Below are 14,332 nucleotides of genomic sequence, written 5' to 3' on the forward strand. Positions count from 1 at the left end.
GTAGAGGTTTTTCCCTGCTGTTGCTTTCGCTGATTTATAGCCATATTTTAGCCACATCAAGGCTCTACCACTGGTTTCAAGCACAGACATTTTTCTCTTCTTTGTGTGATAAAGCTGTTAAGTTAACTCTACAGTTCTTTTTGTTTGTTTATGAGATTTGATTAGGGAATGAGCACTTTGATCTAAGTGAGTTTTCTGCTTTGACTAAATGCACAAATTCAATTTTAACCATTTTTGATTCTAAATCTGTATAAAATTTATTCTACACTCTGTGCTTCTTTTAGAGTACATCTAACATTTTTACCATTTGTTCTTAGATTATTGAGGAGATTGCAAATTTGTGATCAGAGAGCTGGATTCTGCTATAGCTGTATTAAGGTTAAGGGCTTACTTTTCTGCATGAATGTGCTTGCCTTAAGCAGCCTTCTCTTCTACTTTTAATTCTAGCCAAGCTTGTTGGAATTGTATTCACAGTTAAGGTTGAATACAAGTGAGAGTCTAAAGGACATTGGTGGTGTTTCTTTTTTGCTTTCTCAACAGTGTTCCAAATAATTAGGTTGTAGGTTGTTTTTTAGTAAAATGAGGAGTTAGTATTCCTTTTTTGGAAATGTTGAAAATGGCTTAGTTACCTCATGACTTTTATCTTCATGTATTTTGAGTTGGAGACCAACTAAGATCTAAATCTGAGATCCAAATTTAGACCGTAGAGAATAGAAGAGTTGTGTTTTTATTTTTCTGTTCCATTGTAAGTTTGGGACCACCAGCATAGAAGGGAAAAGAATCTAACTTGCATCTCCTGTAATGTTTTCCCATCTTAGTAAATGGCATTTCATCTACCCAGAAACCTGAGTCATGCATATCCACTTAGATTTCAGGTCCAGCTGGTTCTCCCTCTGTCAGGTTGTTTACTTCTATTCATCTCCATTACTACTATCCTAGTCCAAATTGCGTTAATTTCATCCTTGGACAACATGACGTCCCTAACTAGACTGCCATATCCACTTGTGTCTCTCATGGTCCATTCTCCACATATAGCCAAAGTGAACTTTAAGACAAATCTGACCATAGCTCCTATTTCACTCTTTCAAATCTTTGATTGCCCTTAGGATGGCAAAATCGAAATCCATTACAAGGTCTTTAAGATTTCTGCCTCTCTCCAGACTACTCTCCTCCTTCCTCCCTGTGCTCCAGCTCCCAGTATTTACCTTTGCCACCTCAGGGCCTTTGCTTTCACTTTCTTCCAGCCCATGGTTTCTCAACCTTCGCACTGTTGCCTTTGGGGGCCAGATATTATGGGCTCTAACTGGTGGACTGTAGAATTTTTAGCAGCATCCTTGGCCCTTACCCACTGGATGCCAGTGGCACTCCCACCCCAGTCATGACAACCAAAAGTTTCCAGACATTGCCCAGTGGTCATCTATGGAGGGTAGAGGAGAATTGACCCCAATTGAGCACCACTGATAGCCAATTCTGACTTCAGCTCTCAAATTACTTCTTTGGCAGTTCTCTGAACTCCCATACTGATTTTATCCCACTCTAGCATCCTATCCTTCTTGATAAAAGCCAGTTCACATAGATTATATGTATAGTATCTATCTTTCCCACCAGCCGGTAGTGTCATAGAGTGTGGGGACCGCAGATGGCTTCATTACAGGTATGTGCCTAGTACCTAGCACGTTCCCTAGAACAAAGTGTGCTCTTAATTAATCATCCTGGAGCAAGGTGATATGCAAATAGATAACATATAATTAATGTTTTATCCCACAGAGAGAAGAGTGACACCTACTATTGCATGCTGTTTAATGATGAGGTTCATACCTATGAACAAGTTATTTATACTCTTCAGAAAGCTGTTAACTGTACACAAAAAGAAGCCATTGGCTTTGCAACTACAGTAGATCGAGATGTAAGTAATTTCATTATATTGATGTCACATAATAAATTAAACTTTTAGTACAGATAAGTTATCCTAGAAAATTGAGTTAGAGGTATATATGTTTAGGCTATTTTTCTTTAATTTCATATGAATATTGACCCAAATATATATTGGGTATAACTGTAAGCTATTGTCAGAAAGTTTAGGAGGAAGCATAGATACAGTTGCTCTCATCCTACACAGTGGTTAGAAATATTCAGTTATGAAAATAGAAATTATAGCAGCCTAGAAGAATAAATGTTGTGTTGTTCAAGGATAACAACTTGAACTTATTAATGGCTTGAAAAATGTTACGATAGCTTTGAAGGAAAATATTTTAATTTTTAACTTAATGAATAGAATAAACATTGTAGATATTAAAAATTGACCAGGGCTTCCCTGGTGGCGCAGTGGTTGAGAGTCCGCCTGCCAATGCAGGGGACACGGGTTCGTGCCCTGGTCCAGGAAGATCCCACATGCCACGGAGCGGCTGGGCCCGTGAGCCATGGCCGCTGAGCCTGCGTGTCCGGAGCCTGTGCTCTGCAACCGGAGAGGCCACAACAGTGAGAGGCCCTCATACCGCAAAAAAAAAAAAAAAATTGACCAGAGTTGTTATGTGCTCAGATAACACTGTGTTTATTTGTTTACTGTTTCAAAAGTTATTAATACTGAATATAAATAGTTTTACAAGTTAATTTCAAATATCTTTATTTACAGGGACGTAGGTCTGTTCGATATGGAGACTTCCAGTATTGTGAACAAGCAAAATCAGTAATTGTGGTAAGTAATTTAAAAATATGTCTACACTCTTATTTTTTATTAGTATAAAACTAGTCCCACATTTTGGTGTATATGAACACATTTTTCTGCCTTCCTGAATGTAAAGCCACATCAATCAAAAATCATGTTTAGGGGCTCCCTGGTGGCGCAGTGGTTGAGAGTCCGCCTGCCGATGCAGGGGACATGGATTCCTGCCCTGGTCCGGGAAGATCCCACATGCCGCAGAGCGGCTGGGCCCGTGAGCCACGGCCGCTGAGCCTGCACGTCCAGAGCCTGTGCTCCGCAACGGGAGAGGCCACAACAGTGAGAGACCCGCGTACCGCAAAAAAAAAAAAAAAAAAAATCATGTTTAAATATATGTTACTTGAGCATTGCTTATTGCTTTATCTAGTTTTTTTTAAGCTATGTAAGATTGATACAGAAAATGAATGTTTAGATGAGATATATATGTATATATTTCTGTCTTCTTATTTTTTTATCAGAGACATCTTAGAAAGATTTTTGCTTTCTGTTTTGTTTTTGATAGGGTTTCACATTACTTTTTAGGAATTAAACTGGCCTTTAGCACCAAGATTAGAATTCAAGGGAAGTTGTTTCTTGGTACCTAATAGCAAGGTATGCTGCATATCCTAATAGCATTTAGTGTATAATTTATCTGAAAGAAAACTATTCCCCACATTTAGATTTATTTTTTAAAGTTATAATTTATTATTTTTAACTATTCCATGTAACTGCATTTTATGTAAATGTCCTTCTAAAATATAATTTTATATATTGTGAAATATTTTAAATATACAGATGAAAATAGAGGTAACAGTAAATGCCTGTGTGCTACATTATACCTTATTTTCTTCATACATATTTTAAATAAATAAAATAGTATAGAGGCCCTTGTATTATCCCTTCTAAATCCCATTCCCCTTCCTCCTTCCCTAGAAAAAACTACTTTCATTAATTTATCTTTCGTTTTCATACATGCCTTTATATTTCATCTGTTAAATATCCATCCATATTATATGTATTGATTTGGAAATCTTTAAACATTATATAACAAGATTCATACTGAATATATTATATTGCAATTTGCCTTTTCATTCCAGTGTTGTTTCTAGATTTATCTGTGTTGATACATGTATCTGTAAGTTTTCCATTGATGACTATACCAAAATTTTTCCATTTTCCAGTTGATGGACAATTAGGATATTTCCAATTTTTTTCTATAACTATCAGTCCTGCTGTGGTCATTTTTTTGTCCTCTTGTTGCATAGAAGCAAAAGTTTCTCTAGGGTATATACCAAGAAATGGAATGTCTGAGCTGTTAGCTTTTGAGCATTTTCAGCTATACTAGATTTTGCCAAGTTAATCTCCAAAATGGTGGTACCAATATACATTCCAACCAGCATTGAAGTAGAGTTCCCGTATCTCTACCGCTTTGTCAAAACTATGTATTGTCAAATTGTTTTAATTTTGCCAGCCTGATGTGTATGAATGGCATCTCATCAGTAAAATTTGCACTGCCTTGATTACTGAGTATCTTATTTCATATTTATTGTATTGGTCATTTAAGTTTTCTGTGAATTTCTTGTTCATACCCTTTACCCATTTTTTTGTTATTAGGTTATTTGTCTTTTTCTTACTCATTTGTAGGGGCTCTTTACATAATCTGAATCCTGATCTTTTGTTGCAATATCTTTTCCTAATATGTGACTTACTTTAAGCTTATTTGTGATGCTTCTCCTTGAGCAAAAGCTTTAATTTTAATGTAGCAAAATATATTTTTTTCTTCATGAGTTTGTGTCTTATTTAAGAAATTCTTTATTGATAACTGGACATACTCAATTTAATAATACATCAGAAACTATACTGTGGTTGTATAAAAAGAACATTCCCATTCTTAGGAAATGTATACTGAAGTTTTTAGGGATAAGGGGACATTATGCATGTAACTTAACCTTCAGTGGGTTTTTTTTTTTTTTTTTAATGCTTGTGTGTGTGTGGAGAAAGAAAGATAATGTGCAAATGATAAAGCAGTTGGAATAGAATGTTTACAGTAGATGAATCCAGGTAAAAGAGAAGGTGTTTTTTTTCCCTTTACATTTGTTGCTTCATAGTGTTATTTCAGTTTTTCCCTAAAAAATCAGTACTTGTAATCTCTGGTAGTGTCTGCACAGATATACTATATGCATAATATAGAATAGAAAGTCCAGAAATAGATACTAATATGAAGAAAATCTAGGAAACAAGTACATTCTAAGGGAGGAGGAGAGCTTCTTAACCAAGACTAGAACCCCAGGAGTTAGAAAAGAACTTATTTTTGGCTACATAAAAAATTTGCATAGCAAAATATTATAAAGAATGTCAGTAGACAGTAGATTTAGAAAAATTATTTCTAATTCAAAGGGTAGACTTTAATGTTTATAATAAGCAGAGCACTCATAGATTATCAAGTAAGGAGCAAACAACAAAATAGAAAAATGGACATAGGGTATGAAAAGACAATCACAACAGAGAAGATCTAGGTGGTAAATATATGTAAAAAGAGACTCAAACTCCCTAGTTTAGTGAAGTGACAGAGATTTCATACCCAACAAGATGGAGAAATTAGAGTGATAAAGTACCTTGCTGGCAGAGATGCAGAGAACAGAAATACTCGTGTAAAAATAAATTGCTACCACGTAATTGGAAAACAATCTAGTAGCTTCTATTATCTCTCCTAGGAATTTATCCTGTAAAAATATAAGCACCAGTTAGTATGTGTACAGAGATGTTCAGTACTACGTTTTTTTGTAGTCATAGAAGACTGAAAACAGAGACTCTGAATGCCCTTCTCTAAAGAATGTCTAAATAAATCCACACCACAGAATATTATTGAGTCATTAACAACAACAACAACAAAAAACTGTTAACACAAAGATGCGACAGAATATGTGTAGTATCCCATTTTTTGTAAATCAAAAGCCTTTATAAATGTGTACATATATAATACATATAGATGGATAAAGTATGCAAAGGTGTACTGTGTTAATGTGGGTTATGGAGATGGGATGAACTGGTGGGTAGAAAGATGATCCAAGCAAAAAAGGAAAAGGGGGGAAAACATGTTAAATTAAAAGTTTTGATAGACTTAAATAGACATTTATCCGAAGATGGTATGCAGATTGCCAAAGCACAGGAAAACATGCTCAGTATTACTAATCACTAGGGGAATGCAAGTAAAAACCACGGTAAGATACCACCTCATATCCATTAGGATGGCTATTAAAAACAAACAACAACAACAAAACAGTAACAGAAAATCACAGGTATTGGCAAGGATATGGAAAAATTGGAACCCTCGTTCACTATTGGTGGGAATGTAAAATGGTGCGACCACTACGGAAAACAGTATGGTGGTTCCTCTAAGAATTAAAAGTAGAATTGCCATATGATCCAGCAGTCTTGCTTCTGGGTATATACACAAAAGAATTGAAAGCAGGGTCTCATGTTCATAACAACATTATTCACAGTAGACAAAAGGTAGAAGCAACTTCAGTGTCTATCAATGGATGAATGGATAAACAAAGTCTATACACATACAATAGAATATTATTCAGCCTTAAAAAGGAAGAAAATTCTGATACATGCTACAGTGTGGGTGAACCTTGAGGACATTATGCTAAGTGAAATAAGCTAGTCACAAAAAGATATTATAAATAATGTATGATTCTGCTTGTATGAGGTACCTGGAGTGTTTGATGGGTACAGAGTTTTAGTTTCGCAAGACAGAGAGTTCTGGAGACTGGTTATACAACAATGTGTGCTTTACAGAACTGCACACTTAAAAATGGTTAAGTTGGAAAGTTTTGTGTGTATTTACTACAATTTTTTTAAAGCACTGATAACATCACATTTGTGCAATGAAGTAAATTATTTAAATTAGTGTGTAATTACATTAAAAAATTAGTTTAAAGACATAAAGCCAATTTAAGCATTTAAATAATTTATAATTGGTGGGGCAGATTTTCAAATATAAGACCAAAAATTCAGGTTACTTAAAGCTGTAACTTCTTACTTTTTTATAAGAATCCTAAGATTCCTTCTAGAACATTAGAATACGAGTAAAGCAAGCCACATGGTATTTTTCTTACACACATACATGAAAAACTCCCCTATAATGAGAGTGTAGCTATATTAAATAAAAATATTAACTTCTTTCTCTAAAATAGCCTTTTTAAGTTTGTTTTTTCATCCTGCCATTTCTTTTTAAGAGAAATACCAGTAGACAGACAAAGCCACTCAAAGTTCAAGTTATGCATTCGTCTATTGTCGCACATCAGAATTTTGGTTTGAAACTTTTGTCTTGGCTGGGAAGTATTATTGGATATTCAGGTAGGTTCATACTTGTGCTAATTGACTTAAAAATGAGCTCATATGCCTTTGCAAAACTGTTTTGGAAAAAATAGCAAGTGGAATCGTTTTTTTGCTTTAGTTTCATGTTTTAAAATACCATCTCATAATATTTTTATACATAGAAAAAAATCTGTTTCCTACTTTTGATCCACGGGATCTTTTTATATGCATACAGAGGAGTCTGTGTTCAAATAAATGCAGGAAACGGTGGGTTAAACAATTGTAAATGACTATAATATGCTAATGAAACCTAAATCTTACCAACTTGATAAAAGAACCTATTTCTTAATGGCATATCCTGTGGAATTCTCTTCCACAAAGCAAGCTGCATAATGCTACTGTATATAAAACCTAAATGATTAACTGTTTAAAGGATGTCTTTGTTTTGACTTCTACGACTTGTGGTTACTAATAATTTGCAACCCTGAAAATTTGCAAATTTGAAGTTACTGTGTATTTGAGTTTTTGTTTTTCCACAGTCTACAAATTAGATAATCTTTTAAAAGTAGTGATAAACAGAATTAAGAACCTTCACGTCCAATGCCAAAAATACAAGTTTGTTGTGTAACACTGAAGAGTAAACTAGGAATCGATCTAAGCTGTCATACTGTTCTTCAGGCAAGAGAGGTGGTTTGAATAAATGACATTCCAATGTTTGCTATGAAGAAAATTTCTAAAACATTTGTATTAAAAGGCTACTAGAAAGAGTATTGCCACACTGTGAATTGACAGGTGAAAATATGGAGGTGTGGAAATTTAGGAGAACGTGTTTGTTTAATCTAAATGTCTTTCCAATTATTTCTCTCATCTTTTTTTCTTTTTTTTGGCTTTGGTGTTTTCCATTGGATATCTATATGCCAAGTACTGTGCTACAGCATTAATGAATAGTATCATGGAAGCAGTTTTCTGCTGAAAATTTTCTTTGAGAAAATGTATTTACCGTCAACGATTTAAAGACCTTATCATCTATTATTTAATTCGTATATAAAGTTTTCTCTTTAGCCTTGTAAACAATTTCTATTTGGTGACTCTTAAAATTAAATTTTAAAGTTACTCTATTTTTTAGGGTTTTTTTTCGGATTATTTTGCATGCTTGTAGAAGACTTAAAAACAGTGATTTTAAATATAAAATATGCAACTAGAAGGTATTAAAGTTCTGGTTTTATTAATGCTTATATATAGTTTTTAAGTTTAGCATTTAGAATATAAGGGAATTTGCCTTCCAAAACCCCTCATATAGTAGGTGTACATAAGTACATAGTGTATTTTTGTTTAATGAAGAACATTTTACATAACATTAATAAAATGGACTGGTATATATTAAAGTACAGAGGTATTCTTTCTTTTAAATGGTAGCACAATTTTATATTATACCTATCTTCAGTTACCATGGGATATGTAACAGTTTTACTGTAACCTGGTTTAATTAACATAGATGCTTAAAGAACCATGTTTATTTCAGTGGCTTTTGGGCTCTTTGTTGTTTATTTAAATTCTTTACAGCATAAGAGGTCATTGCTGTTCTGATACACATGTATTTTGGTATTCTGGAATAAGAGTTGGTGTATAATGCAAGATTTGGAATTTTTCTCCATTTTGTGAACATGTTAATAAAATAGTTAATATGTTTACTTTTTCTGAATAAATTTGACCTTTAGTTTAAAAAAAAGTAAGACTCTATAGTAGATCCATTTGAAAATTTCTACTAATATGTCATTTTATTTTAATATTTGAACTTACTGTTTCTTGACTACCTTTTTTCTTGTTTTAAGATGGTCTTCGCCGAATTTTATGTCAAGTTGGTTTACAAGAAGGGCCAAATGGTGAAAACTCTTCTCTAGTGGATAGGTTGATGCTTAGTGATTCCAAATTGTGGAAAGGTATGTATCTTAACTACTTTTAAGGTATAGGGGAACTTACACAAGTAATTGGGATGTTAGTTTCTTTTTCATTTGGGGGGGTATCTAATAAATATATTTATGGTTTTTAGAATTAACACATGCAGTCTTATTCTTTTGGGAAAAAACAGATTCGGGGATCCATGATCCAAATTAAATCACCTTTATGTTTTGTTTGAAAAATATATTTAGAAAAACTGATTAAGGAACACATGTAGAGTGTTGCTCTTGACACTTAAAATACAGTTGATCGGGCTTCCCTGGTGGCGCAGTGGTTGAGAGTCTGCCTGCCAATGCAGGGGACACGGGTTTGAGCCCTGGTCCGGGAAGATCCCACATGCCGCAGAGCAACTGGGCCTGTGAGCCACGGCTACTGAGCCTGCGCGTCTGGAGCCTGTGCTCCGCAACAAGACAGGCCACGACAGTGAGAGGCCCGCGCACCGCGATGAAGAGTGGCCCCCGCTTGCCAACACAGCCCAACACAGCCATAAATAAATAAATAAATAAAGCAAAACTGTCAAAAAAAAAAAAAAAAAAAGAATATTTAAAAAAAAAATACAGTTGATCATATGAAAACTTTGGAAATGTAATTTTTGGCTTGTTTGATACATCCTTATCTTACATCTGCTCTTTTTGTGAAAGGTGCTAGGAGTGTGTATCATCAGTTGTTCATGAGCAGTCTACTTATGGATTTGAAATACAAGAAACTGTTTGCTGTTCGATTTGCAAAGGTAAGTAGTTTCTCACTTTTAAAGATTAACAAAACAGGTTATATACAGAGTAACTGTAGTCCATGATTATATCCAGTGTTTGTAAAATTAACAGCTGATAGTAGTATGTCAGTGCATTGATTTTAAATTCTAAGAAACTTCATAAATGATCTTTTTATCTTTCATCAATAGAATAAAATTCTAGCAGTGAGGTTTTTCTTGTTTATCATCTGCCATGATAATGTGAATATCCACCTCTGTAGTGTGTATGATGTGAAATGATAAATGAAGACTTTAAACCTATGTCACTGAATTGTTATTCCTATTAAATTTTGTGTAAGAAAAGATAATTTTAGTTGAAACGACCTGTATATTTGGATGTGATTTAAGAATCATAACTCTAGGTTGTTGATATTATTGAATTATGTTCTTCTCCCTTTCAGCAGCATGCGATTAAGCTAACTGCTTGGTTTTTTATTCACCTGAATTAGGGGTTATTAACAAAGGAAACATACAAGAATCATTTGGGGAGCTCTTTCAAAATGCATGCGTTTGCATTCCGTTCTCAAACCTACTGAAGCAGATTCACCAAGAATGGGGCCCAAGCATGTATACTTTGAAAGAGCCATCAGGTGACTCTGATAGGCATCCAGAAGTAATGAAAGTCTGGTTTAATCAGAGACAGTGTAAAGCTGCTGTGATTTGGCTCCACCCATGTACAGTGACATCCCAGGATTTTAGTAGCTGTTACTCCTATTTGAGCTCACAAATTGCCATTGTGCTAAAGAAGATTGTATAGTGAATCGATATTTACACAGAGTTTAGTTGGTACATTCCAGTTATCATTCTCATAGAATATCTTATTGACTCCTCCAGCACTGATTTTTCATTATAATCCTTAAACATTGGTCATTGTGGATTAGAGGTGAATCTCCCCCTTGTTGTTTAGAATTACCAGCAGTTGCAGAGAGATTTTATGGAGGATGATCACGAGCGAGCAGTGTCCGTGACTGCTCTGTCTGTCCAGTTCTTCACCGCACCTACTCTGGTGAGTAGTGCTTGCCTTTTCTTTGTAACTGATAGTTGGCACTCCTTGCCTTTTTTTGCCTTCTTAATAGAACTATGAGCGTTTGCAGAGTGATTATGTGACAGATGACCACGACAGAGAGTTTTCAATCGCAGACCTCTCGGTTCAGATTTTCACAGTCCCTTCACTTGTAAGTACTAAAAGACTAAGAAGAATTTTCTTGTTTTCCGTTAGAAGAAGTAAAGCCTTAAAATAATAGAGAACTGAGATCTGTATATTCCTGAATAGAAAAATATTTTATTAATGGGTGATCAGACTTCAGATGCCTTCAGTCATACTAGAACATGTATCTTTGAATGTGTAATGTGGAGGGGAAAGTCATTTGAACTTAATCTGTACTTTCTCATAGTACTTCCCCGAGGTTTTGAACTGATGAGTTAAAATTAAACTCATTAGTTTAACAAATTTATCCATTAGAAACAGCATATTGTGGGAATTCCCTGGCCGTCCAATGGTGAGGACTCAGTGCTTTCACTGCCCGCAAGTTCAGTCCCTGGTCGGGGAACTAAAATCCTGCAAGCTGCATGGCACGGCCAAAAAAAGAAGAAACAGCATATTGTGTATAATCTCACATTCTAAGAAGCCTCCTTTTCCCTGCTAAGGGAAAGGGTAACTAAGGCAGTTGAATCATGATGATTGGGTGATCTTGTACTAAGTTTCACTAGTTGTTCCAGGAGGCATCACTATGTTTTAGTTCTGTTGAATAATTTATTAATATTTAATTCATTAAAAAAAATTTACTGAGCACCTATTATTTATTGGCACAATTCTAGGTTTTTGGGAATGAACAGTGAACAGACATGGGCCTTGCCCTCATGGAACTTACAGTAGGGAGGGAAAGACTCACATAAATGGTAACTAAAATTATAATAAAAACTGAAGAATTCTGTTGTTTTGATAGAGTAGGAGAGATCTGACCTTTTCCCACAGTTCAGAAGAGGATTCTGTAGGGAAGGTAACTTTATGCAGGAGCGTGAAGAGAAATCATGCATAGGAACCAACACTTGAGAAAATCTTGAAGTAGGGAAGGGAAGAGAAGGGAAGAAGTATGGTCGAAGATCCTTGAACACGGAGTTAAATGAGACCAGAAACATAGGCAAGGGCCTAATTGTATGGAGTTAAGAGTATTCTACAGTTATTTTATTAACAAGGTGTTATGTTCCAGATTCTTTTTTTAATGACTGTTTTTTCCCCAGATTATTTTTATGTTCAAGGGTATATTCTAGGACAGTTGAAGCTGTCTGAAGTCTATTTAGCCACTAATGAGATATTTTGCGCCAAATTAAGGACTTTGGTTTTTCTCTTAAGAACATTGGAAGGCACTGAAGAGTTTTAGGTGGCACTTATATCATCACATTTGTGATTTTTAAAAGATGATGCTTCTTGTAATTTGGAGAACAAATTTGCAGGAGCAGTAGTGGATGTGGGAAACCTGTGGGGATTGTGGCAGCGGGTACAGACGTTGTGAGAGATATGTAAGTAGTGAAATCTACTGACGGGCCACATGTTGGGTTTGAGGAATATTAGGTTTGGTGAATGATTGGTTGTTGGGTTTGAGGGGAAAATATAAACGTGATTGCTGGGTTTCTGACTTTTGTAACCAAGTGGAGAATGAGTAGAACTTATAAAAAGGGCAAGTGTTGCTTTCAGTTTAGTCAGGGATGAGTTTGAGAAGCCTCTGAGACAATCCCATGTGTATTCAAATCTGTTTCTCTCCTCAATTGATCCTTTTGTCCATTTCCATGCCAGTACCAAGTTTTAATAATATTAGCTTACTATTCCATTTTGATATTTTATAGAGCTAAATCTTCTTTCATTATTCTTTTCAAAAAAATTCTTAATTATTTTAGGCTTTTTTTAAGAGAAGAACTAAAATCAGTTTGTCAATTTCAGAAACCACATTAGGGTTTTTGACTGAAAAGATGTTGTATTTATAGATAATATGGGAAGAACTGATATCTTTGCAATATTGAGTATCCCCATCTAGGAACATAACTTGTCCTAAAAGTGTTTATGTTTTATATTTTTGACACTATTGTGAATTATTCACATTTTTAATCTCACTATGGCTAATATGTAAGGAAACTACTGATTTGGGGGCTTCCCTGGTGGCGCAGTGGTTGAGAGTCCGCCTGCCGATGCAGGGGACACGGGTTTATGCCCCGGTCCAGGAAGATCCCACATGCCACGGAGCGGCTGGGCCCGTGAGCCATGGCCGCTGAGCCTGCGTGTCCGGAGCCTGTGCTCCGCAACGGGAGAGGCCAAAACAGTGAGAGGCCCGCATACCGCAAAAAAAAAAAGAAAACTACTGATTTTTATATATCCATCTTGTATCAGTCTGGTTTTCTTATTAACATTTTCTCTAATATTTTGTGTTGATTCCTTGGAATTTCTAGTAATCTACAAATAATAATTTTTGGTTTTTTCTGATATTTCAACCTTTTATGTTTCTTGTCTGACTCCTTTAGTTAGAAGCACTAGAAAAATAACATGTATTCATTTATTCAGAGCATATTTATTTAGCACCTTTATTAACTAGGCACTGTTTGGGGCTCTGGAGATAAATATAGCAGTAAACAAAAAAGACAAAAGACCCTGTTCCCATGGGATTTATAGTGCAGTTGGGGAGAGACAGATGTATATAATATTTACATATTTATATATTTATTATAAATCAAATGTTGAGAAGTGCTGTAAAGTAGGAAAGTGGGTTAAGGGGTTAGAGAGTGACAATGGAAGGGTCATATTTTATACAAGGTTATCAAAAAGCCTCTCAGAGAAGTGGTGTTTGAACAGAGACGTGAGGGAGTGAGTGATGTGACTAACTGGTGACAGAGCCTCCTAGGCAGAGGGAACAGCAAGTGCAAAGTTCTGAGATGAATGTGCACTTGGCATTTTGGAAGAAAGAACCCAGAACAGGCCAGTGTTGCTAGAGTGAGTGAGGAGGAGAATGATCCATGAGGTCATTGAGTCTGGGGATAAGGGGAACATGGGAGTGGATTAGTGCCAGACCTTGAAGGCCATTGTAATACAAGTACTTATATTTTTTGTCTAAAGAAAGTAGAAAAAGGGAAATAGTAAAGAACAGAAATTAATAAAACAAAGTAAATGTACAAAAAAGATTTTTCTTTGAAAAAAAGGGATGGGGGTAGATCTCTAGAAAGTCTAGTAAGAAAAACAAAAATTTTTATTTAAAAAGGACTACAAAAAACTACAAATCTTACAGATTTTAAATAGAAAATAGGCAATATTAGGATCAAATTAATCAATATAATTGGAAATTTGGATGAAATGAACAAATTCCTACGAAAAAAACACAGGTTGTTAGAAGAGAAACAAGAAATAGAAAATTTTAATTAATATAAAAATCTTCTCACAAAGAAGTCCCCAGGCCCAAAGGCTATACTGGGGAATTCTTCCAAATATTTAAGAAAAAAATAATACCTGTCTTATATAACTTTTTCTAGAAAACAGAGAAAGAGAATATACTTGCCAATTTAATTAAGTCCTCTGTAATCTTGATACCAGAACCCAAAAATTACAAGAAAAGAAA

The 14,332-nt window shown here is 35.0% G+C and overlaps 1 protein-coding gene across 5 annotated transcripts in view; it reads left to right on the forward strand.

The window, feature by feature from the left end:
• UBR2 (ubiquitin protein ligase E3 component n-recognin 2) overlaps positions 1 to 14,332 on the forward strand; it is a 116,638-nt gene that overhangs the window by 43,784 nt on the left and 58,522 nt on the right. For 3 of the 5 annotated variants that reach the window (XR_014016746.1, XM_081245134.1, XM_081245136.1), the window contains exons 6-11: positions 1,768 to 1,906; positions 2,633 to 2,695; positions 6,943 to 7,063; positions 8,857 to 8,964; positions 9,625 to 9,713; positions 10,811 to 10,909. Coding sequence is in view for 4 of the 5 variants with exons in the window: in XM_081245134.1 (XP_081101260.1) it covers positions 1,768 to 1,906; positions 2,633 to 2,695; positions 6,943 to 7,063; positions 8,857 to 8,964; positions 9,625 to 9,713; positions 10,811 to 10,909 (619 nt within the window). In the remaining variant the exon portion in view is untranslated. Of the gene's footprint in view, positions 1 to 1,767; positions 1,907 to 2,632; positions 2,696 to 6,942; positions 7,064 to 8,856; positions 8,965 to 9,624; positions 9,714 to 10,641; positions 10,741 to 10,810; positions 10,910 to 14,332 lie in introns of all 5 variants that reach the window. The other 2 variants (XM_081245135.1, XM_081245137.1) reach the window with 1 other exon arrangement.

The sequence above is a fragment of the Mesoplodon bidens genome, assembly GCF_964165515.1.
Source record: "Mesoplodon bidens genome assembly, chromosome: 10".
Classification (NCBI taxonomy): domain Eukaryota; kingdom Metazoa; phylum Chordata; class Mammalia; order Artiodactyla; family Ziphiidae; genus Mesoplodon; species Mesoplodon bidens.